Genomic DNA, 25,077 nt, shown 5'->3' with positions numbered 1-25,077 from the left:
ATATTTGCTCTAGTCGAAAGTTTTGGTTCAAGCATAGAGCTGAACAGTGCACTAAGAGTATTTCTCACTGTCAGTCAATGGGATTCAAACTCTTAGCCTTCTGTGCGCAGATTCAATACCACCAAGATTGACGTATTGGATGATTTCCTTTATATAATTATAAATTAAAAAAACTATTTTGAAAGTATGGACACTTCTTTTAACAATGCAAATGATCAGGAACAAAAGTTTAATATATCTCCCTCTATATATATAGACTGCATTTCATGCTGTGCTCATACATGCAAGTGATGCTGTCCAAGCAGGATAAATGTACATTTGTTCAGGTATGTCAATTTTGTGGAAGGGAAATGATGACAGGTCTCCGCTTTAGAAGACAGGGGGGAAAAAAAAAACCTCAAGAAAGTGTAAAGATGAGGAAAATATAATGGACAGTCACTGTACATCCACTTCATAAACTCAAGACTTTTTCTCTTTTTTTTCCTTTTTTTTTTCTTTTTTTTTATTGTTACAGTCCATGTACAAGCTCTTGTGCTTGAAAAGGTATAATACAAATACAGAGAACATGACTTCTCTTGCCATTCCCATAGTGCAAAATTTATAGTTGGTAAGGTAGAGTGCCCAGAAAGGTTCTTTTGTACCCCTTTAAAAAAAAAAAATTATATACATATATTATTTATATATAACGTCAGAAGGCGTCTCCTTTATCCAACAGCATAGTGCTTTAGTTTCCAACAGAGCGATATTCATCTTTGCTTAGACATCTAGTGAGGACGAGACTTCCTAATCTTTTTTTCCTTTTAAGCACTTAAGTTCATTATACCATTAAGGATTAGTAAGGAGTAATAATGGAGTGATATGTCATTAACAAAATAGAGAAAAAAAAAACAACAAATGAGATTTTTTTTTCTTGAAACGTACAGTTTGCCACATGCTGAATTTTAATTAAACGTAACCCAGCAACTGTGTGTGTGTGTGTGTGTGTGTGTGGTGGGACAGCCTAGTGCATCTATCAGATCAGATGTGCTGATAATATGTTATGATAAATATCACATACAACAGGATATAGCACACTACCTCAGTGTCAGGCAGTTATTGTCACATAAATATAGCATACCAGCACATGCCTACATCTGATATGTGAATATTTTGAGCATCAGCTGAAGGCCTTGTTACTCACATTGGATGAATTTATACTTACTCTTTTGTCTGCACGAAATGTTTTGTTTTAAAGCAGTCAAATCCCACAATATGGATGGAAATCTATATAATAAAGTCTGTTATTAAAGCATTATTATTAAATAATATCAATCTCCTTGCAACCTAATACTTAGGGACCAGCTGTGGTTGACCAGGTGCTGGAGCCGATGCGCTAAAGGTCAGGCTTTGTGTTTGTGTCAGTGCTGTGGTCGTAATTTCGATTGCCTGGTCAAACCCCTTTTCCTGTCCTTATTGAAAAGTCTTGAAAAAAACCTTTCTCTTCTTGTTTCTTTTTGTCTTTTACAAGATGATGAGTAAAAAGGAGATCAAAGTGGCCATGAAAAGGCGGCGGGATTCTTGGGAATGTCGCACTGGGGTGCTAGCTGCATTTGCAGTGTGTGGTGGGGGGTCTGGTTTAGCATGTTTACCTACAGTAGGTCTCTTGGCATGTTTTTGCTTCTCTAACATATTAATGCTTTTGGATGAAATAAAGTATAGATGGGGACAAAATTCACTAATAAAATATATGCTTAAGAATATCTAAGAGATGCCATTTTTTGGGACAGTGAAATCAATATTTTTTCTGCTTAAGGTTTAATATATGATACAGTTAAAAAAAAATCCCTTTCTATTTTACTTTACTTGTGTTGTTGTAATAATTAAATTACCTAGTTAGTAACATGTACATGCCAGCAATTATGCCCTGGAGATTAAATCTGATCCATTAAGAAGCAGCATAAGGAGACCTGTCTTTTTTGTTTAGGACAAACTGGAAAAAAACATTGTAAGCATCCTTCTATGCTAGGCCAATTCTGTAACATCTGAATTAAACAAGCAAGTTAATTGCTTTTAGAAAAGGTTAGATGTCTATAATATTACAGTTTAATATGAGAAGATGTTTAAACTGTGTGTGAGTGAGTTAAAAAAAAAAGTATCTGATTCTTTTAGATGTGTAAATTAAACTCATATAAAAGAGCTATAAATATTCTTGGTTCTCGAGGCATCTTGCATCTGACAGCTGGAAATAGCATCAATTTCACTGTCACAGTATACAGAGGGCATTGCATTAATTTATTTTAGTATTCAGTATTTAGTTTTTGCCCTTCCAGTAGGACAGAATGAACAGGCTTAAAAAAAACTGGCTTGATCACTTTGGAGCCAATTCAAAAAAATATCCATCTTACAGCTATTAAACAGTTAAAATCAAACACTTAAAGTCAAAACCAGGAGCAACAAACACATAAAAAAAACTAACATTGAAAAGAAATAAATAAATGTCTCACTCTTCTCTCACTATTAGCCTGTCTTCAAACTTTAAATTGTTCTTAGAAATCTCTGCCCTTCAGCTTCAGTTCTTACCACTTTTACCATGAATTATTCTGTTATTAGCTGACTATAGTAACAAGCTAAATTTGGCCTCCTTGATCTTTGTGTCACTCTTCAGGGACGTGAGAGGAAAGCAAAACAGGACAATTGAACAGTCACCAGCAGACCAAACGAGCCATCTTTTGTGTCTAAGAGCAGCCGCAGCGATCCACCACCATGCCGGGAATCTTTCCATGGATGATCTGCTGCTTGTCATTAAAATAGAGCATATTTATGGGTGACATTTTGGTGGGCGTACAGCAAGGGCCGGCCGAGCCTCGAGGGTTAGCGTGCTGCACCAAATGGGTGTGTGGGTACTTCTGCATGAACATGTACTCACACTGGCCTGAACAGTAGTTGGCCTTGTAGCGCTTAGGAGCAATGATCCAATCCCATCCAAATGCCTCAAAGTCCACTGTGAGTGGGTAGCGGCAGCAGCGGGATTCAGTCGAGTGCTCGTCGCAGTCCAGGCCAAGATTTCGACGCGTACGCTTGGTCGTCTCAAGAACCTTCACCTCCAGGAACGGCTGCTAGAAATCAGGGGGTGGGAGGTGAGAGGGAAAAATAAAGGAAGAGAGGCGTGAAAGGGTGAGAGACAGAAATTAGTTGAAATTTCAGAGTTCATTTAAGAAACCCTAAAGAAATATCTTGCAAAACTCATGTTTCTCTTCATTATAGCCCCTGATATACTTTATGATATGGATCTAACTATGATAGCCACTAAGATTTAACTTTAATTTTTACCTTAATAAATTGATCACAGATACAAGTAAAAGGGATTAAAAATTTATGATTCTGTATGTAATTAACAGTCCTTATGATTTAAATCAAGAACCAGGTAAAAATGTATGTGGGTGGACCATAAAAAGCCCCAAATGGGTGGCTAGATGTTAGTTTATATGAAATGACACACATTAATCCCACGCTCTACTTTATCCATTGCTGACTTGTTGTGTCGGTTGGTTTCTGTAAAATCTGATGTGTCAGTAGTTGTCAGACCTTGATAAACTGAAAACTGCAGGCTATATGTGACCTTTGGCTTTTTGTTTTTGTGCTAACTTTGACCTGTCCGCACCTAGTGATTCTCAAGAGATTGGGAACCTGGTGTCTTTACAATTTCATTGTTCTCGATAAAGCAATGATCTCATCTTGCGGCCAAGCAGCTGGACACACGCAAAGGTTTAGCAAGAAGGGGAACAAACCACAAGGCCACTGAGGTCAAACCCTGTCAGCTTGCACTCTGCTTTCTTTGTTATATAAAGAGAAAGGAGAGGTCCAAGGGGAGTTTCATTCTGTTTTTTTTTATGTTGTTTGTGTAGTCTTGCTAAGGAGTCTCTGATCTTTTTTTTTTTCCTCACTCTTAAAACAGATTTCTCTCCAAAAGATTGGGTTGATTTGCCCTTTTGAGGACCAACAATGGGCATGCCTGTTTTACCTAGTGTTACGCTTTTATTTCAACTGCTACAAAGCTTAGAAATAACAAATGTAAAATGTCCTTGAACAACATTAAAAAACATTAATGATGCATTGATGGATACCACAACAGGTCTAAGGGTCCTTACCAGCCCTTCCTCTCCAGGTCTTAGTGAGGTCACAGCCAGGTCATTGCCACTTTCATCAAAGGCATTTATGTCAATGCCCCAATTTGTGTGTGGCTGCTTGAACCAGTTCTGCAGGACATGCTTAAAGTCAATGCTCTGCCAGTAGCCTGATCGTGAGTTGAGCTCGATCTTGAGGGAGCGGATGCGGATGTGGCGGCTTCCCTGGTCAGTTACAGGTTTGAGACGCAGGATCTGCAGGTAAACAGTAGAAGTTTGTTGCAGTGGTCGTAGATAAACCCAGAGCTGGGCTTTCAGCACTTTAGTGAACATCAACTTGGGACTGAACTTGAAGAAACAGCAGCTTGGTTTTCCATCCACCTGAACTATTGGTTCCGCTGTGTAAAGAGAAAAACAACAGGGCTTTTCAATAAGAGCTTAGTCAACATTTCCTTCAGCCTCATAACTAGCTTCAAACTGCAAAAAAAAAATAAAAAATGTTTAAATGTATTTCAATAGAACCAGCTATTTATGATTTGGTCTGAGTCTTTTCAGCACCTTGGACAGTGGCTTTTAAAATGACATGCTTCTTAGTTTTGGGCAGTGGCTTTTAAATTATGTGCTCCTTTGACTCACAGTGCAAACATTTATGCTTCTCTAAAAGGTCTCCTACTATCATTTCTAAACATTGACAAAAGTTAGGCAACTTTCACTTAAAAGAGGTCTTTTGCCTGCAGATGACAACCACATACATGTACCTGTGTCCCTTTGTTGAAAATGCAAGGGTACCCCCAGTGTCTTAAGACACTTACCAGTGTCTTAAAATAAACATTTCAGAACTTTTCTCCAAACTATTAGCCAATTTAGTAGGATTCCACAAGATGTTGTCTTATGTACCTAGAAATAGGCTGCAGCAATATCCCATTCTATCACATCCAGCAAGTGATCCACTGGGTTTAGATCATGACACTGTGAAGACCACTAAATTACAATGAACTCATTGCCATACTCATGGAACCAGATGCTTTGTAACATGGGCCAATTTATTATAAGATGGTAAAGAGGTGGCCCTAAAGTAATGGAGCATCTTTAGCATAATTTATTCAATGCTTTATTGGTATTAAGGGGCCCAGAGTATGCAGGAAAAATATTCTAACCAATATTGACACTTTAACCATCAGCGATTGTGGTGCAGTAGCAATTGTGCCATTGGCACAAGGCAAATATGCTTAATACAGTCATGTCGTTGTTGCCAAACCTGATCTTGCCAAATATTTTTAATGCAGCAAAAATTAAGTTTGATTACGAAGGCAAGATTTTTCCATTCTGTTATGGTGAGCGTGTGCCTTTTATAGCCCCGGATTCCTGTTCTTGGCCAACCAGAGTTAAACCAGATGTGGTCCTCTGCTGCTATATCCCCTTTCAGGATTTAATGTTTCATCTTCTGAGATTTATTTTTTCTCTGACCACAGTTGTAAAAGTAGTTTACCGTTATCAGAAAAAAAAAATCAAAGACCTCAATCTCTAAATTCCTAAAGATTACAGTCAGAGAAGTCAAATTTAAAAATTGCATTGTTGTGGAGGCTCTGCTATGCTGTGGGAGGCTTTATGGTTTAAGTCAACTTGTCCTCTTAATCAAATTATTTTGTTCTTCTAAAACATCACCTTTATTCCAGATGATGGAACCTTTCTGTCTCTATCAGGAGGACCACCTTGCCATGAGAATCAGGATGAAAATGCGAACAATATGTTACGGCCTTCACAGTCACCAGAACTCAACCTAATTAAACACCTATGATAGATTTTGGACTGATATTTTGACAGCACACTCATTACCATCAGCAAAGCAATAATTGAGGAAATTATTGTTTTGAAGAATGGTATTCATATGTCCACCTTTCAGAAAATCTAGGTTAAACACAGTCAAGCTGTTCTGAGTTTTTTTTTTTTTTAATATAATTATGACTTATATTGTGGTTTCTTATGATCTACATTAATCTCTTCACTTATCTTCAATAAATGTTTTATCATGATTAGGATCAGAGTAAATTTAAACAACATCGCAGGAAAATAGAGCATAAGGTGGAAACATTCACACATACACACTTATTCACAACTTAGTATCCCAATACAAGCTTGTTTTATATGAGGAATCAAAAAACACAAGAAAAAAACTTTTAGACATGAAAAGGCTAATAAAAATTATACAGGCATGTTACATTATATTATTTGTTGCAGTTTTTTTTTTAACCTGAATAAATTTTTCTCCTAAACATGAGCACTGAAATTTCATGAATAAACTACGGGGCCCTGAGAACATTTGTTGTTAAGATATGAAATGAAATAGAACTGCATGGATTAAATATCTGTGGGATTTGAACATTAACCTTAACATGAAGTTTACAATATTTTTCTTATTTCTCACTGATAAAAACTCTCTGATTTTTAATCACACCTTAAATGTTCAAAGTAGTAGCAAAAATAGTAACTAAATAGTTTTAAGAAAAATAATTAGAAAATAATGCTGTGTTTCATGGGGTGATTTCATTGCAGTGAAAAGAAATTTTGACAAAATTGTAAGCAATACAGCATGAACTAAAAGTACAAGTATAAATGGTTTTTAGATTCAAAGCAAGCTAATCCTCCGTAGCCATATGTTTTCATTTCCTGCATTGTTCCCTACAGGGAAAAGTGTGCCTCCACCATTTTGCATAAAATAAGGGGAGCTGTCAATCAAGCCCCAATCCACGGTTGCTTTGGCAACCCGCGAGGGCTTCCTGTGTCAGAAGGTCACTCAGAGACCTTGGTCCAGTTAAGAAATGGGATTAAAGGTCAGCACTGGGAGCCTTTAACATCCCCAGTGGTGCAGGGAGGGGTCGTGCGTAATAGTCAAATTGAGTTTGAAGGTCAAGGTCAGCCCTATGACAATGAATGGTAGTATCTTTTTCATTGTTTACTTGGTTTTAAAGTACACAGTTTAAAAAAATCTTAAATCCACAGTTAGATAGTGGTACTGTAGGTCTGTAATTAAATTACATGGCTTTTATTTGGTGACATAATACTACAATGGCCACTATGCTTGTGAGTTGAAAGTTGACAAGAAGCCAAACATGTTTGAGCAAGAAGATCATCGTTGCAGGTCTGCTCATTTGCGAGTGTAAATTTTGACAATATGACAGTGTTCCTCTCTTGAGATTTGGCACTATTATGTCAATTAGCATTGGCGTTACTGCACTGTTTACTTGAAATAAGAGAACAAGTGACCCAGGATTTGGCCAGGATGTATTGTAATTGTTAGTGTCAAAATTTCTAGATAGGTAAAGCACATCTACGAAACTGTATATGAGGTGTCGAAGTAAATACAAAGTCTGAATTATATATTTACAAGTGGTTAAAAATACTTTTGACCCAAAACTTATTCAGCATTTTGTCCATGTCTACACTCTGCACACAAGAACTAAATTGGGGACTGCAAGCCTCCATTACTTGCTAGCTAGGTTAGCTTGAGGAATTTCAGCCCAATACTACAGAAGCAAGCGTTAGACCCCAGCTGTATCTAAAAATATGTCCAGATTGGCAATGAAGGAAAAAGTTCATTTTTTATGTAATCAAAGGTGGCAACAAGGCTTATGTTAAGGCAGTACCAGAGGAGCACGATGCTACCCCTCCGATCAGCCCCTGCATGACACATGCCCTGATGCCCTGAACAAGCATTGTTTCAGCTGGACCAAAGGCAAATGGATCAGCACAACCCCCAAAACAACTTACTGTTACCCCAAAGTGGTGAGTACCCTAGCACTGACAGCTCTACCTAAAAGCTATGATAGCCTCTCCTAAAGCAACATGTAAAGAACATCCAAGCCCTATGAAGGAGATCTCCTGTGTCCAGCCTGGCATAATGCCTGACTTAGGTGCCATCACCTAATGCCCACGGAACGTTCACCCCATTTTTCTGTATTTTTAACCCTGGTGCCACTCGGCCCAGCTGAAAACATCATTATCGCCCTGCCCGGTTAAGAACCCTCTACTTATAATGCTTTAGCAGCACTATTGAAATGCTAGACTACATCTTCAGCCCATGAATTTCACTTGGTCCTGTTCATGTTTGCACCCGAGTCCAAGTTTGTAGTTTATAGTCCATAGTCTATGTTTCTAGTTCCTGTTGTTGTTTGGTTTCCATTGGAAGTGGCGCATTAGCGGGCGCAGACTGAATGTAAAAATAGCAGTAATTTTGTAATATTTAGGGTGTTAGCTGTAGTCCTACCTCTTAGCAAACAGAGATAATTACCTTTTGGGGTTGAATTACCCGTTCCAAATCTGTGTCGTAATGGCCAACATGTCATCTGTTTCTTGTATATGGGCTTCTTCATAGGCAGAAAGGAGCATGATACTATATCACCGACAATAGCAATACCTGGAATATTGCCCAGATGGCTTCTAAAAATCTCTGAATTTAATTCTGCTTCAGAACCTTCTCTTCCTACCTGAACAAAACCAATACTTATTTTTAACTTTATGATTTAAAACATGTTACATAAAGTTACTTAATTGTGGTTAATTACTGAGGTGGCTTCAGGTATCAAACTGGGTTTTCGGATATGTCATGTAGAACTAAAGTTATCATTACTTTTAAAAAGTGTAAATTTATCACTACTGTAATATAGAAATGACACTGCAAAAGATTTTAACTCACCAAATGTGCATATTGTTATTTTATTGTCATAGAAACAACCAAAAACAGCCAAAAAACATGTCATGTTTGGATAGTTAGTTATAGTTGGTTATTCATTCAGTATATTATAATGCCTAGGTTGAGCTGAAAAGGATATGTCACTCTAAATAGCACTATCCTAACCTTTAAAAATATTTATTAAAACATATATGGATACAAATTTTTTGGATTTTAAGGGCTACGGAAGCTGAAAAATGTACAAAATATACTATTCGCATTGGCTCCATTTTGTCTATTATATATTACTCTTATATAACACGGATTGGTCTAGTCATAACAATATTTGGATAAAAGAAGACAAATTCTAAAGTTTTTAACAATATATCTTGTTTTTACATCAGCCACTTATTTAATTCTTAATTCAAATAGTCAGTTTTTAAATAAATGAATTAGATATTGACGGGATTAGGCTTGTGTGACTAACTGTTCATCAAACACAAACACAGTTGCTGGTCTATTTCGATACACTTTTGTTACATATTTTAGATCTTCAATCTTCAAAGTCTGGCTCGGTTAAATTGTCTAATTTTCTCCCTAAGTAGTCTTATAAAGGCTCATAAAGTACTGAACTTGAAATTTCAGTGAAAGGCCTGTGTTGAGATTTAACAGCAAAGAGGGAGTATTTGAAATAATCAAATTCAGTTCTCAGGGGAAAAATATCAAATGGACTATGGGGGCAAACGGATTACAGAGTGGGGGTGGGGGATTAGGAAAAAAATCTGTGCTTTTTTTTTTTAAATATGACTTTATGATATTCCATTCTTTCGGGACCTTAAACATCAGTTGCTCCAACTGAAACTTGTTATAGAGATGCTTATTAGTGAAATATGTAGTAAACCCAAATCACTATTGGCCTGTGGATCTGTGTTTAATTGGATTTTAAGTTTTCTTTACACTCTGTATTTTTAGATGTAGCATAAATATATAGTAATTCACACTATAACTAATAATTGTCTTCTATAAGTGTAGTAGCTACAGCCATATTAATATTTTATTACCTTTTTATTTAATAGACTCTATAGTCCCAATTCTATACATTTAACAAATTGAGTCATAAGGTTTTGACATTCTATATCATATGAACAGATATAAAATTTTAATTAAAAAAATATATTTTTGTCATTTTTGTCTGTCACAATATTTTGTTGTAAATTGATGATTGTGATTATGATGGTGTAAGCATGTCCCATGCACATGCTTGGCCTAAACTGAAGATTTGTATCTCGCCGTATGGCAAAAAAAAAAAAAATCCCTAAAGGATTTTCCTTTAAAAAGAAAATGGTCATCTGTTGGGGAGAAAAAGACAGAAGCCTATAATGCACTCCTCCCCTCTCAAAAAGGGGGCGGGATTCTATTTGCATATATATATCTATATTTTCTTAATGGGAAATGCAAATGTGGTATTTTGAGGGAAGTGTGTGCTAAAAAGAATGAATGTGACTCTAGGGGATTTCTATGCACCTCTGGAAATTAATCATTCTGACACGTTAACGACTCCTCTAATAAGACAGGGGCCCAGCAGCACTCACACAGGCCCTGCACAGTCTTTGTTCGGCCCTCGGTCCCAGGAGTAACGGACAGGGGGGGGGCGAAGTGGGGGAGGAGGACAGAGGAGAAGGAGGTTGGGGGATTCTCCTTCTCTAACATGAGGGACCTCTCTATTTCTGAAGGGGGAGATGGACACACACATTACATCCACATGTGCCAAATGACATGGCAAATCAGCTGTATGATGATAGTAAAAGAGTATTACAGTTTGGCTACATTATAAAAAAAAAAGTTAACAATTAGTACATACTGGATTTTAACGTCCAATCAATTTTGCATGACCAAGCACATTAGCTGACTGATATGAGCACAATGTCATCACACCACAACTTTCGATGTTGAAAAGCCGTACAATGCTGTCATTGCATCTCACATTTAAACAGTAATATTGTATGACGCACTGAAGCACTGCAGGAGTGCAAAGACATGTTTTTCATGAGTTTCATCCTAATTTATACTGAGTTTATGTAAAGAAATTTTTGAAATAAAAAAAAAAGATAGGCTGTGATCTTTTCTTTTTTGGTTCAGAGTTTCAAAACACACAAAAATATGGCTGATGTTAGCTGATGTTGTCAAAATCATAACGCATACGTGATTTTTTTTGCTCCAATCCAAGAAAACATTTAGGTAAAACTTAAGCATTGATTAGGTCAACTTTTGTATATTGATTCATTAGGTCAACTTATGTATATGTATAAGCTTATGTATTTTGTATTAGGTCTATGTAGGAACACTCCACACTTCACTTCATTATGTCATTATGTATACTATTTCATTAGTGGTAGAACTGTTGTGTTATACAAATTACAAATTTATTGTAACCTATAAGTCTACCATAAACATACTGGGCTTCGTTTATCACACTGGATATATATATATATATATATATATATATATATATATATATATATATATATATATATATATGTGCGATAAAACGTTTCAATAATGCAGCTCGGCCACTGCAGCTAATTAATTATGTTAGATGCACTCTCTAGACACATTTTCTAAATATAATGTAATTATATATATATATATATATATATATATAATGTATATTTATATATACATATATATATATATATATATAATGTAACCCTTGATATGCTTCAGTTTCCCTAGAAAATGTGTCTAGAGAGTGCATCTAACATAATTAATTAGCTGCAGTGGCCGAGCTGCATTATTGAAACGTTTTATCGCACATCGCATTTTATCATGCAAACTTTTGTTTGTAATTTAGTTTGGACTACAAAAACTTTCCATACAGCTATAATAAAGACTTAGAATGCAGTACAGGCATGCATGTGGACATACTTATCCACTTTAATATGGGATTAAACACAGTGGGTTTCCACCAGATTCTGAAAACGAAGTTCTCATACAGTGTATATGTATTAATTACATTGTGTTCAAATTGTCAGTGATGTGATGAACTTTATGAAACATGATTAAGTCTTTTAGGAGGAACGCAATTATGTGTGCAGATTTGGTCGAAGCATAAAAAGAAGTAGCTGCATGTGGCAGGAAAGTATATAAACAAATTAGCATATCATGTTCTAATATTAAAATGCATTAAAGCGCCAACTTTTTGACATGAAAAATCTCAGTAATTGTTTTTTCCAATATATGTTAGTTACATTTTTATTAATAAGTCAATATAAATTCTTATACTATTCCAAAAATGGTAGTTTAACTTTTAAGAATCTGTGAAATCATTTCATCAGTTTTCTCTAATCTTCAGTCAGTCGCTCATTTTGACCAGTGCTGGGAATATTGTAGTAGTAATCTAGGTCCATTAAAATAATGAATTCCATGAATTCATCTTAATGGATGTTAGTGTGCGGTGCCCAGCAATATGCCCTACAAAAACTGTGTGTCTCCCTGCCTCACACCCATTGTTCCTGGGACAGGCTGCTGATCCAAATTTGAGCCCCTGATTACAATAAACCGGTTACTAATGATGAATCAAATAATAAATGATTAATTTTTTAAATTGAAAATATGAAATGCCTAACGCGGTGTGAGGTGACGCATGCTGTCCTGACCTTTCTGCTCTCTTGTCTTCCTGTATGTACATTTAAAAATAATTACAATTTATTTTTTACATAATTTTTTTTGACAGAGCTTCACAGTCTGAGCTTATGCATAGTCTTCTTGTTTTTATACTTTTTATACTTTGTACTGTAAATCCACTACTTTTCTATGATTCTTACTATGCTTTTGTGTGCGCATGTGTTAATATAGAAATTCAAGGACATCCCTGTGCAGTTGAAGGTTAAAGGCCTTGCTTAAGGACCTAATTTTTGTTAGGTTCTGGCTCTCTGGCAGTTCTGGGGTTTGAACTCACAACCTTTTCCTTAGTAGCACAGAAGCTGAGCACTGAGATTCCATTGCCCCTAATAACTACTAAAGCTTTAGAAGCAGCACACTCTTTTCTCAATATATTCTCAAGCTGTTCCGTTGTTTTTAACAGCAGTGGCCTTGGATTTCATCCAAATGTGCTTTTGGCAATGAACGACTCGGCACTGCTAATGAACTCCATGGCCAACATTAAATGGAAAAGGAAGTACGTGTGTGTGTGTGTGTGTGTGTGCGCGCGCGGGTGTGTGTGTGTGTATGTTAGCCGCTCATCCTCTTTGTAAAAAGCTACCCTCTGAACACTTAAGATTCTTATTAATTTTTCATACACATGATTCTGAAGTCCTTTCCGGATTGTCAGTGCTCTTAATGGCCAGAATGATTCAGCTGTTCTTCTCACGATCATCGTTTTTTAAAGAATGCATGAATGGCAGCAACGAGCCTGTCGATTATTATTGGTTTCCTCCCTCCATCCCGCCCTCATTTCGACAAAGTACTTAATTAGTGGAGAGCGCTGAGTAATTATTTCCTTTATTAGTGAGCACAGACATCTGTTTTGGCTCTTTAACTCGGCCCTATAAAAGCAGCCCCCGATAAAAACGTCCATGTTCTTAGTCCCTTTAGGACAGAAACGCTTGTTGCTCCACATGGCATTACAGAGCTGAGCTGCTCCTTTCACACATTCCGATAGCTGTAACTACAATCCCCCACTGCTCCAGCAAGGGTGTCCTAATTGAGATTAATAAAGGTTTTATTTTCTGACGAATTGCTTGAAATGGTCTCTTCTATTTTAATCATGTAATTGTACAGCTCACAGGCACACATCAGGTAAACAGTCTTATCATCCGAATATATTGACTAGAATAATGGAGCGATGATCTGCTACACTACGTTAGATATGATCCGTGCGTTGGCAAAAAGGGCGAAATTATAGCTAAAAACCAATATTTTTAAATACAAAATTTTTAAACAAATATATTATCCAATAGCAATTGAAATACTGTAATAAAAAGAAGGAAATAAGTCTGAATAAGAAATTATAAATTTCTATAAATTTTTAATGAAACCATAACCATACACTGTGTATATATATATATATATATATATATATATATATATATATATATATATATATATATATATATATATATATGAGCTACAGTGTATGGTTATGGTTTCATTTAAAGCGACAAAAGAGTGAGATAATACTCTCAAAGATGTAACCATAGCAACTACTGTATAATGATAGCATATTGGTACTGTATGTGGGCAGTAAGTTTGCTTTTTGCATATCACTTAGTTATAAGGAACTGAACATTGAACACCCATTAAAACCTCACAGTATTAAAAAAAAATCAATAAATAGCTCAATGTAAGCTCATGGTGGCTTTATGTGCACCACAACTGCCATAACTTACATATTATATAGTGTCATTTATTATATAAGAGTTATCGGATGGTAACAATGAGCATTGTATATTATATTTATATTAGTTCTATATGCAATACATGCCTCCTTCTATGGCCAATAACCTAACCCGGTCAAAACGACTTAAACAAATCTCGAACTGCTTTTTCTCCCTATTTCTATTCGCCTATTAGGATACAGATTACCCTCATGTTCATTTATATAGATTTGTCTCTATTAGAAATAAAGGGGTCTATGTCAGTGTGCGTGTGAGATAGGAGTATTTCTGACTTATGTTTAATTATAAGGCGTGTGGCTCTGTGCATTTTGAGTGACGTTTGTTAGGGGTTAAAAGCAGAAACTTCAGAGCCCAGCGTGGGAAGAAGAGCGAGAGGGAGGAGAGGGCGAGATTCCTGAGAGGCCTGGCGAAATTTTGCCTCGGGTATTAATGGACTTTGGGCTCTTTGAAAGTTTATTAGCCATAAAATTGACAGCGTGTTGTGCTAGCTCTACAGCCCCACTGTCCTCACTCTTTATTCCTGCTCAAACAAAACAGGCAGATGACACAAAAGCCTCCGCACACGTTTGCTCGAAACCCCCCCCCCCCCCTTTCTTTCCAATATACGGGAATCGTCGAAAACGATCTCAGACGCAGGTGTTACTATTCGGCGTGTATGTAGGTTTAGTCACTAACTCCTCACACGCTCTGACCACCGACTTAAAGGACAGTCGGACGCCCGGGTTGTCTTTTTTGCGCTCGACCTCTTAACATTTATGGTTCCTGCACCTTCAGGAAATGACCCTTTTATAGGGTCAACACTATAAAAGACTTGTGGCTCTTGTTTTTTAAGGTGGGAGTGGTTGGTGGGTGGATGTTGGAAACGAGTATGTGTGTGAGTATGTGTGTGTGTTTGACGTCTTAAGTGTTCGTTCTTTCATGGAGGGGGGTTGTCGTGTTGTTTAATCTACTACCAGCTCTCTTTTCGTGGCCAAAGAAAAAGACCTGAAGAGGTTAATTGGCTCCTCGTCCGATATATCACATTGCTGTGAACTCTGTGACCCCTCTTGTCAATAGGGGGCTTTTTCTCCACTGACTCAGTGAATGTATTAGTTCTTCTTTCTCTGTGTGTGTGTGTGTGCGCGTGTGCATGTGTGCATGTGTATCTTTGTCCCAATTTCACCATTTGGACAATGGTGGCTGAATTGTTTGAGCTAAAAAATATGTTAGAATAATCTGCATTTGAATTTCTTTGTTTTGTTTCGTTTTGCATATAGAACAGAGGTAGAATCAATATTTTTACAAAGGTTCATGGTAATTAGAAATCTGCACATAGAATCTGATATTTTCTTCAGTATCTAACAACTGTTGTATATGTTTTTTTGCTGTCACCTTTGAAAACTCCACAAAAGCTAGATACCATTAAATCCTTTCCTGTTGCAGTTGTCATATGATTTTTAACATTCATTTTAAATACACATAAAGCAAAAAATTATAATACAAAACCCTGAAAGGCCAGGGATTTATACATCTAAGTTGAAATAAGAGGAACTGATTTTTTTAACACTCCACGGAGGAGAAGGAGGGTCGACAAATTACCAACAAACACTCTCGAAAAAGCTGGCGGTTGTTAGAGAGGGACACTGATGAGAGAGGAAGGCCTGGTTTAAATATGTAGACAGGTGACAAATGAGGGCTCCAAGGGGTCAGCAACCCTGGCCTCACACATACACTGAACCACATGCATGCAGCATAAAAACGCTCTCTCTCTCTCTCCCTCTCTCTTTCTTTCTCTCTTCCTCTCTCTCTCTCTCTCTCACACACACACACACCCACAGGAACTGAAATGACACCCAGTGATGGGTTTGAGATCTACGCCTGAGATGCACAAGTGGCGTAAAGCAGGTGCATGCTAACCTCTTTTGTCGTATCGCTCTATGTAGTATTAGCTGTACTTAATGCACTTGGGCATCGCACAGCCCTAATCAATCAGACTCAAGGGCTATATAGTGTAGGTCAACTTGATTTTGACACATATGACCTGTTTTGTGTTACAGAACAAGAGTCCAGAGTGTTTAAAAGTAAAGAAAGGTTCGCACCTTTCTAAAAAATGCAAGAAGAAAGACATTAAATGATGCTGCAATAATGTTATCACAATGAACCGCCGCTATTCTGAGATGATTCTAGGTACTGTCAGGAAACCAGCTCTATTAGTACTTTACAACCTTTTTAAATCAAAATCTCTATAATCATCTTTTGATTAAAGCATCAAAAGCATTTGATTAAAGTGCAAAAAGGCAAAACATAAATCCTTACAGAATTTTTTTTCTTTTGCAGAAATATGAATTAAATTATATTACATGCATTAAAGGCTTCTATTTTGGGATAAGTACCTAGCTAATTATATGAGTAACCATGCAGCTGAAAATGTTATATTACACACTTTGAACACTAATGAAACTTATATATTTATATGTATTATATGCATAATACGCAGAGTGTGTGTTAAAAGAAAAAAAGTACACTTAAAACAAGACCCTTTCACTGGCAAGTTCAGTACTCAAGCTGTTGAAAATTGCCATTTCGTTGGCTAACAAATCATTATTCATGTGAACCTACTGTGTATTGTGACAGTATCGTAAAATCTATGTATAATCAGTAAATCATCTTTTCTAATACATGACAGTCTGAATAAGAAATTATATGTGAAAGAAGCCAATATTAAAGCTTTACTCTCATATGCAAAAAAACATAAAATAAAGCACATGAATTTACACTAACCAAAAAAAAATGATATATATCTTCTTCTATGGCCAATATATTTGTGTGTGTGTGCAGTAAATAAGTGCCTAATTTGTATACATGTGTGCGTGTATATGTGTTACATGACTGGGGAACATAAACCTATAAATAACTCAATCTGTTTTGGAGTGTTAATGCCACCGAGAAGAAAATCTCTAGCGAGGATGGATCAGAATTTGAAGTTCTCTCTCTCTCTCTCTCTCTCTTGCTTTATCTGCAAAAGAGAGAGGCGTTTCGGTCCTCCTTTGGGATGCGCTCATGACGCCAGAGGCGAGAACGTTGCGCTCCTTTGTGCAGCACGCGGAAATAAAGGGGGGAATGACAGAGCGAGAGGGAGAGGAGGGAGAGCTGGGAGAGGAGAAGAGATGAAGGAATGGAGAAGAGATTAAAGAATGAAAGAGCATGGGAGAGAGAGAGAGAGAGAGAGAGAGAGAGATCAGGACATGTCGAGTGACGATATGAAAGAGAAGGCAGGTGGCAGAAACGATACAGGATGGAAACGGTAGTGTGAACAGGAGAGAAAGGTTTAAACGCGATAGAATGAGCCGAAGTTAATTGCATAATCCTGTGAGTAAATGTCAGCATCAAATGTGCCAACTCTCGTAACTGCTGAAGTTGCAAACCTCTCAAAACAGAGAGAGCTTTAAACACTACTCTGCCCACTCCGTGCAGATTCCCTTCCCGTTGGTGTGATGGATTTATTTATAGAGAGTTCACTGGGTTTATATTTACCACAAGCACATTGATGAAATGCTTAACTGAGCAATTCATACAGAAAAGCAATGCATATGTTCAAATGATAACAAATAGCACTATGCACATTTATTTCCTCTCCTAGAGTAGTGTGTGTTTTCAGTTTTCTTAATAAACTAGTCCCCAATTTCTTTCCGATTTGACTTTCACCCACCAAACAAATCCCCTATATCATATGATAGCTACCAGCTGGGGAAATGAAGGCTCATATGTGCTTTCTCCTTGACACATTAAGCCTGAATCTTTTCTGAACTGCTGTTAATACTGCATCACAGGACAGCATAACACAGTTTAAGCAAAGCGCTATGGGTGCTTATCTGCATACAGAAGCACACAGATGGTTGACTAGTGTTGCTGTGATTGACAGGGGAGAGAGAGAGAGAGAGAGAGAGTAATGCCTTCCCTCCCACACATGGGCAATATTACTCCCTTGGCTCCCAGTTATAGGCTAAACGCTACAACAAATGTTGCTTTAATTTTGCCTTAAATCACAGAGCTGATGGTTACATTGGCCAGATTGGCTAGATTACTTTTCTCTCCTTACATGCACCACATAAACGGCTAATTTAAATACAATATTAATAAATGAAGTTTATGCTGATTGTAGTTTTTTAACAAAGAATAATCAATAAATGTTGATATTTTTCATGATATTTATCATCTTTTATGGAAGGAGTCTCCAGTGTAAGCCTTTTGTAAAAGTCAGATATTTTCTGCCATGTGAAAGTCTTTAAGACTTTGAATTTCGCAGCATCTTGGTAGGAAGCTGAATTTCTTTAGGTTTGCTTACTTCATACTATATATATATGTTTTTTGCATTTGATGTGATACAATCCTGCAATCCAATGCATTTCCTCTATAATCCTACAGGTGGTGCGCTATAAATAATTCACACATTGGCAGGCCACACATCAACCTGTATGGTAAGAGTAAATTATTTGCCACGTTTGTTATATATAAACAAACATAATATTTTGGAGGAATATAATAATAATATTATACAATTATAAAAGATAATGATATGATACAGAATTGCAATTGAAATCAAATCAACACTTAGGTATCATAATATCGTATTAGATTGTCCCATGCTGATTCCACCTGGAAGCTAAATGTGCATGGATGTTACCAAATACTCAAGATGGCTTTTGACGAATAAACAGTACGTCTTTTTTTTGTAAATAAAAAGTTGTAATTACTGTAGTATAAGATAAATCAAATCAAACACTGATTGAATAGGTATATTTTCCATATACAATTATATAAAATATCTTTGCATGCTGTAACATTTCATTTTCACTTAACTTGAACTAAACGAGCCAAACCTGTTGTATCATGACAATGAACTCCATGAAGACATGGTTTGCTAAGACCTGCGCAGAGCCTTGACCTCAACCCTCATGAACACCTTTGGTATGAACAGGAAAACTGACTGTACCGCAGACCTCTTCAACCTGTATCAGTGCCTGACCTCACTAAAGCTCCTGTGACTGAATAATCACTAATCCTCCCAGCCACGATTCAAAATATATGGAAAGCCTTCTCAAAAGAGTGGAGGTTATTAGTTCTCGTTGGACGTAATTAGACACAGGTGTGATGATCAGCTGACCACAACGTTTGGGCTATATATGTGTTTCAATCAGACAACCATAACATGCACTTATTTAATGCAGTAATGCATTAGAAGGTAGAAGTCAGGGCCCAAATCAAAAACCATTAAGTAATATATAATGCAACAATAAATTATAATAATAGAACTTTTATTCTATTTTTTTTTTTTTTACTTTTTATTCTAGTTTAAGGACTATATTTGAGACATATGCACACCCACTACTAACCATTGCAAAAGAAGGATAATTAGTAAAAGTCACAAAAACACTAAATTTCAGTGGTGCTAGTTAAAACTTTTATGTAGATCTTGTCAAGGCATGCTGACAGAACATTGATTTTGTTGTAAAATCTGACCACACACTGAGCATAAATAGATTCTGCCACACAACAACACTGCATCCCAAATAATGAACGTATCAGAGCTCTGAATTAACTTTGCATCTTGTATCTCAATGTGAATGCAAACTAAGCAACCTAATACAACTTTAATCCACTGTACTGTCAGTAGTGCCTAGCACCAACATCTTTGTTTTTATTATTTTATCTTTCAGTTCCTTTTCCGCATTATTTATATTTGGGAGTTTCAAACCTTAAGCTTTTGGAAATATTTGCCTCCCAAATTGCAAGACTTTTGTGTTTACTTTATCGTAGTCAGTTTAATGCTGCAAATCAAGATCAATGAAGTTGCCATGTATGGTTCTTTGCCCATCTAGGATAATAATTTTTCCTGAAAAGTGTATACATGAAATATACACTGCAAAAAAAATAGCATCTTACCAAGTGAAATATTCTTGAATCTAAGCAAACCTATCTAAAATTTCTTTAAATAAGATATGCATCGTATTTTCTTCTATAAAAATGTTGTCAATGTAGGCATTCTGTACATGCAATATCCAACTTATGCTCATGGTGTTATATATAGCTTTATATGCAGTACACTTTCTTTCTGGCATGTGCACTACTTTGTGTAGGAAACATCAAGTTTACAAGGTGGTAACGCATTACCGATACCATATGTGCTCATTTTTTTTCTTTAACATGTGCATCATTAGTAGGCACACAGCAAAATTCCCCAGTGTTGAATTAACACCTACAGGGTTTTCAGACTGTGAAAGTGACTTTGTGGATATGAAGCCGATAAACTTAATTTGAGAAATTGAAGTCATTACTTTGCAGCTGTTAATATATATATATATATATATATATATATATATATATATATATATATATATATAGTTTATGTGAAATCACAAGCTGCGTTTAAACTGCTGTTCATTATTCTGAGACGTGAACTGAGTGGCAATCAAGCGAGAGTTTAGTGAGGGGGGACACACAAACCCCAGCTTTGTTCACATCTCGTCCTCCCCAAAAAAGAATGAAAGAAAGAAAGAAAGGAAAAAAAACGGGATTATTTGCTCGGCTTTTTCGTCCGCCTTGTGCAGAATACATTACGTGTGTAAATGTTGTTGAACCCCCGGCGTTTCTTGGCGGAAAGGTCACACACTCCCCCTCGACCCTGATTCTGTTCCCTCAGGGCTTTGTGTGTGTGTGTGTATGTGTGTGTGTGTGTGTGTGTGTGTCCACACCCCCTTCTCTCCAAGCTGCGCCTATAAAGTTCGCATTTAAAAGGCGAGTGCGCTGCTGAGGGACGAACAATAGCATCTTTCTGGACACACTTTTTCTCACTGCCTGGGTTGCCAGATTGCCACTCAGTTGCAACATGTTTTATCACAATGGTTGGAAAAGTATATCCTTGAGCTAGATATGATGTAGTGGATTGTATATGATTAGTTATGTTGCATCTGTTTTAAGTAGTGCAAGGTTGAGAGTTTAAATCCTATCATTGCTAAAAAGGTTCAAACTTTTTTTAAGTTTGAAATGGACAATGAGATAGTTGGGGAGCAACAAAAAGAATTGCCAAACATATGAATGTAAATCAAGAACAGTCTCAAACCATAAATGAGAGAACTTGCAAACTGTAAGGTATCAGTTTAGTGGTCTGTTTGTTAGAGCTCTATGAGTTTAATGTTTGTTATTTATCTGGCATCAATTAAGCTATTACAAAACAAACAAAAATGCACAAGAAAATAATTTAAAACAGAACATTCTTTTGATATCAGATTTGACCAGTGGCTGGGGTTGCAGGCAGATTGGGTTTACTTTGTGTGCATCTGCCTGTCATGTTTTAAATTACATTATCATTATTGATTTATCACACACCCCCACAAAAAAAAAAAGATGCACAAGCTGTGATTGCAAACATAAATTTTAAAGTATACAGCAACCGAGCATGCTATTGCAGTTTGTGGTGAATTTTTGATAGCCAACGATATGGCCAAGGACATCACGCAGAGCCCTAGGCCTGCCATATGTTCACTCATAAGTATGCGTTTAAAAAAAAAACAGCTGAGAGAGTTCAGTGGTAAACTGACCTCTCTGTGCAAGTAATGGATAAGAACGAAAACTCAGTCATATAAAAGCATCTCTAATCATAATCTCATTATAAGGTTTTTCTATATTTATTAATTCAGATTCAACACATTACCTACTTTCTAATGGCTTTTAATTCTCTTAAATGAGGAACGTGCAATTCTCGCCTAGAGGCAACGTTAAAAAAAGACAAAGTGCTCCTAAGTCATGACAGATTACCTTTTTCTTCTCAACACTCATAGATACTGTTGTTATAAATAATGATGAAGTCTTAGCTGAATATAGTATTCAAAATGTTCTCAGCGTGATCCCTAAGAATGAGCCTTTTAACTGCTTTAATATTTACAACCCTTTCCTGAAACCAAGGTCTAACTGGATTGACCTGATTAAATCCACATGCATAATGCAGGCAAACATAGTAATGCTATGAAATGCTAACATCCACTAACATGAATGGCCAAAAGAAAGATTTGTACATTGTATTGTATGAGCATTGTATATTATTAGTAGTATTAGTATTAGTATTATATATTATGTATCTCAATAGAGTACTTATAAAGAAACTTATAAGACTCTCTCATTGGCCAGATTTGATTAAACAGTCCAATATTTTATCATTTTGTTTTTTCTCAATTCTATTCACCCGATTAAAGGTCTATTTAAGTTGAGAATGGATACATAAGGAAAAGTCAGGAGCATTGGAACGTTCTGAATGATTTAAGTTAATGATTACTTGTGAGATTTTCAGTCAGAATGAAAAGTCAGAGCACCAACTCTACACCTAACCACACACTTGAAAACTTCATAACTACTGAACATACAAGTTGTGTGAATTAGAAGTAGCATAGCTTCCAACATCTAGTTTTGCTGAGGTCTTTAAATAAAATACCTGTCTCTCTAATATGTGGGAATTGAAAACCCAAAAAGATTATCATGGAACATGAGTAAAAGTAAAAGGAACATGAACAAATCAAGATGTGGCTGGATTTTCTTCATATGAAAATAAGAAGGGAAGTTTTTAATGCTAACTCTGCTCTAATATTTGGAGCTTACTATACAAATGGATTTTGTTTCTAGTTTAAAGTAGTATTAAACTAATACTAGTAGTATTATAGACGCTACTCTCAGAAAAAAAGGTTGTGACGTCATATATCGCTATCCATATTAGGTCATCTGCCCAACCTTTAACACAGTGCTGAATTCCGCCTATATAACATTGACTTGGCACCTACTGTACTATTAAGCCATTAAGTGTTGATTTATTTATCACTTTAGCGTGTTCACGTGTTAGTCACGGCACCTCTGGAGGTTTGTGTGCATGCGCTGGAACTTTCTGAATAAGTTTTCGCAATTCACATAAGTACACTCTTTGGTGGCACTCACGCTCTGAGGCCATCGCGATCACCGACTCGGTGGTGGCGTGATACTCATCCGCCTCGGTGAACTCGTCCAGCTCTCGTGCCGCTCCTATTCCCGCCGCGTCTCCCTGGAAGTCGTGCTGGTCCAGGAGGCGCTGCAGCGGCGGCGCGCGCGGAAGCAGCTGCTCGGCCACGGCGCGGCTGATGTTGGGCGCGTGCTTGAGCCGCAGCTTGCTCAGGATCTGCGACTTGATGGTCTCGAGGCGCAGCGCGCGGCTCTGCTCCCGCCACGCGCACGCCGAGCACTGGCGCGCGCCGGCTGCCTCCTCCTCCTCCACCTCCTCCTCCTCCTCCGCCGGCACTTCCTCCTCGTGCATCAGCTCGAGCAGGGAAACGGCCGAGGGCATCACGGCCATCACGGGCACTTCGGAGGGCGCCGGCGCGCGCGAGAGCAACTCCGGCTCGTCGCTGCCGCACAGCTCGAGCGCCACGAGCACCGTTAAGAACAGCCAAAAGTTAGCGCGCGCCATACCAAGCGTGCCTTATCCTTCTCTCTGTCTTTTCCGACGTGGTGCAAAGTTTGTCAACTGCAAAGTGCAAAAATCCTCCAGCTGGTTAAAATCAAATGTCCATCTGCCGGAGTTTCAGTTCCATAACAACAACAACAAAAGATACAAAAACAGCCTTAATGCATCCCAAGAAAGACAGATCTGATTTGCTCCCCATACAATGATTAAAAAAAAAGATAGAAGGAAGGATGTTTTTTCCGCTCCGGTATATTGTAGGTTTAAACTGCCTGTTTGAAGGATGCTGCTGAGCGTGGAGGCGCCTTTATAGAACCTCAGCTTGTGTCGTAATCCGCCTCGATTGGCTAAGAGGGCAAACAAAGGGCTTTCAGGATGGACACTGAGAGAGAGAGAGAGAGAGAGAGAGGGAGAGAGAGAGAGAGAGAGTTACTTAGTGCTCCCAATATAGAGATATGTAACATTAATTTATCACATCTGCATCTCACATGTAAAGACAATTTATAAAGATGTAATATTTAAAGTTTTCACTTATGATGACTTGTAGTTATAATGGACCACTTTAGGTGAAATGCATCATCAGTTGTGGTTGTACTGTTGTGGATCAGCTGTGCAGTACACTGGACCATTAAATATTTTGTGTCTGTTGTAGTGTAATGTCTCAGTCTTATTTGGTAATTTAATAATTTGGTCGATCCACATGCCATTCAGCACATCAGGAGATATATCCATCTTTTCTGTGGCACTTACTCAAGGGATCGAGTTGCCAGCTTGACACCTGATTGTCATTTACACATTATAGGCAATTTGTAAACGCCAATTACCCTAATCTGCATGTCTTTGTTACTTTTAGGAAAAAAACTGAGTGCCCTGGGGAAACCCACCAAGATCATAAACTGATCGAGCACCCATTGGACGCACCAGACAAACAAATCTGATCCACAGAGGCCCCACCTCATATCCCATAGCACCCAAAGGATCCGCTGCAAACACACCCTCAGAGGCCCTGCAGAGCCACACCCCAAGGGGCCAGAGAAGCCCTGATATGATTACATACATACTGTGGTTGTGGACATTACTTGAAAGTGACAAAAGTAATAGTGAATAGTAATTTTATGAAAATCGACTAATCAGACATTGCTGTTGAATTGTGATTCAACATAATAATTAAAAAAAGAATATTAATAAAACTGGACTTGGACAAAAATGATGGGATGCGTAACCAAATATTTTGTTGCACAGCCTTTTGAGGCACTCACTGCAATCAAGCAATCTCTGTAGCCGAGGCTTCTGCACCTGTCAACAGGTAGTTTGGCCCACTAATCATGAACAAACTGTCCAGCTGTCCCAGGATGTTTTCTCCAGATTGCATGATTCAGCTTTTTCCACAGTTGATTTAGATCAGGGCTCATAGAAATCCACTTCAGAATAGTCCAATGTTTTATTCTTAGC

At 37.3% G+C, this 25,077-nt stretch overlaps 1 protein-coding gene across 1 annotated transcript; it reads right to left on the bottom strand.

Annotated features, from left to right (window-relative positions):
• Positions 1 to 199: 199 nt before the first annotated feature.
• Positions 200 to 23,875, bottom strand: gdf11 (growth differentiation factor 11). Its single transcript, XM_053483735.1, has 3 exons — positions 23,127 to 23,875; positions 4,128 to 4,501; positions 200 to 3,095 (listed from the first exon to the last, which is right to left on the bottom strand). The coding sequence occupies exons 1-3, from the start codon at positions 23,629 to 23,631 to the stop codon at positions 2,715 to 2,717; spliced, it is 1,260 nt and encodes a 419-aa protein (XP_053339710.1). The 5' UTR covers positions 23,632 to 23,875; the 3' UTR covers positions 200 to 2,714.
• Between the last annotated feature and the right edge of the window lie 1,202 nt (positions 23,876 to 25,077).

Source organism: Clarias gariepinus, chromosome 23 (assembly GCF_024256425.1).
Source record: "Clarias gariepinus isolate MV-2021 ecotype Netherlands chromosome 23, CGAR_prim_01v2, whole genome shotgun sequence".
Classification (NCBI taxonomy): Eukaryota; Metazoa; Chordata; class Actinopteri; order Siluriformes; family Clariidae; genus Clarias; species Clarias gariepinus.
Note: the sequence above shows the minus strand (reverse complement) of the source record. Positions and strands in the feature narration are given on the sequence as shown.

Coding starts and splice junctions, on each gene's coding strand:
- gdf11 (XM_053483735.1), bottom strand. CDS start 23,631: ATGGCGCGCGCTAACTTTTGGCTGTTCTTAACGGTGCTCGTGGCGCTC. Junction 4,502..23,126: donor GATCGCGATGGCCTCAGAGC/GTGAGTGCCACC, acceptor CTCTTTACACAG/CGGAACCAATAGTTCAGGTG. Junction 3,096..4,127: donor GACCTGGAGAGGAAGGGCTG/GTAAGGACCCTT, acceptor CCTGATTTCTAG/CAGCCGTTCCTGGAGGTGAA.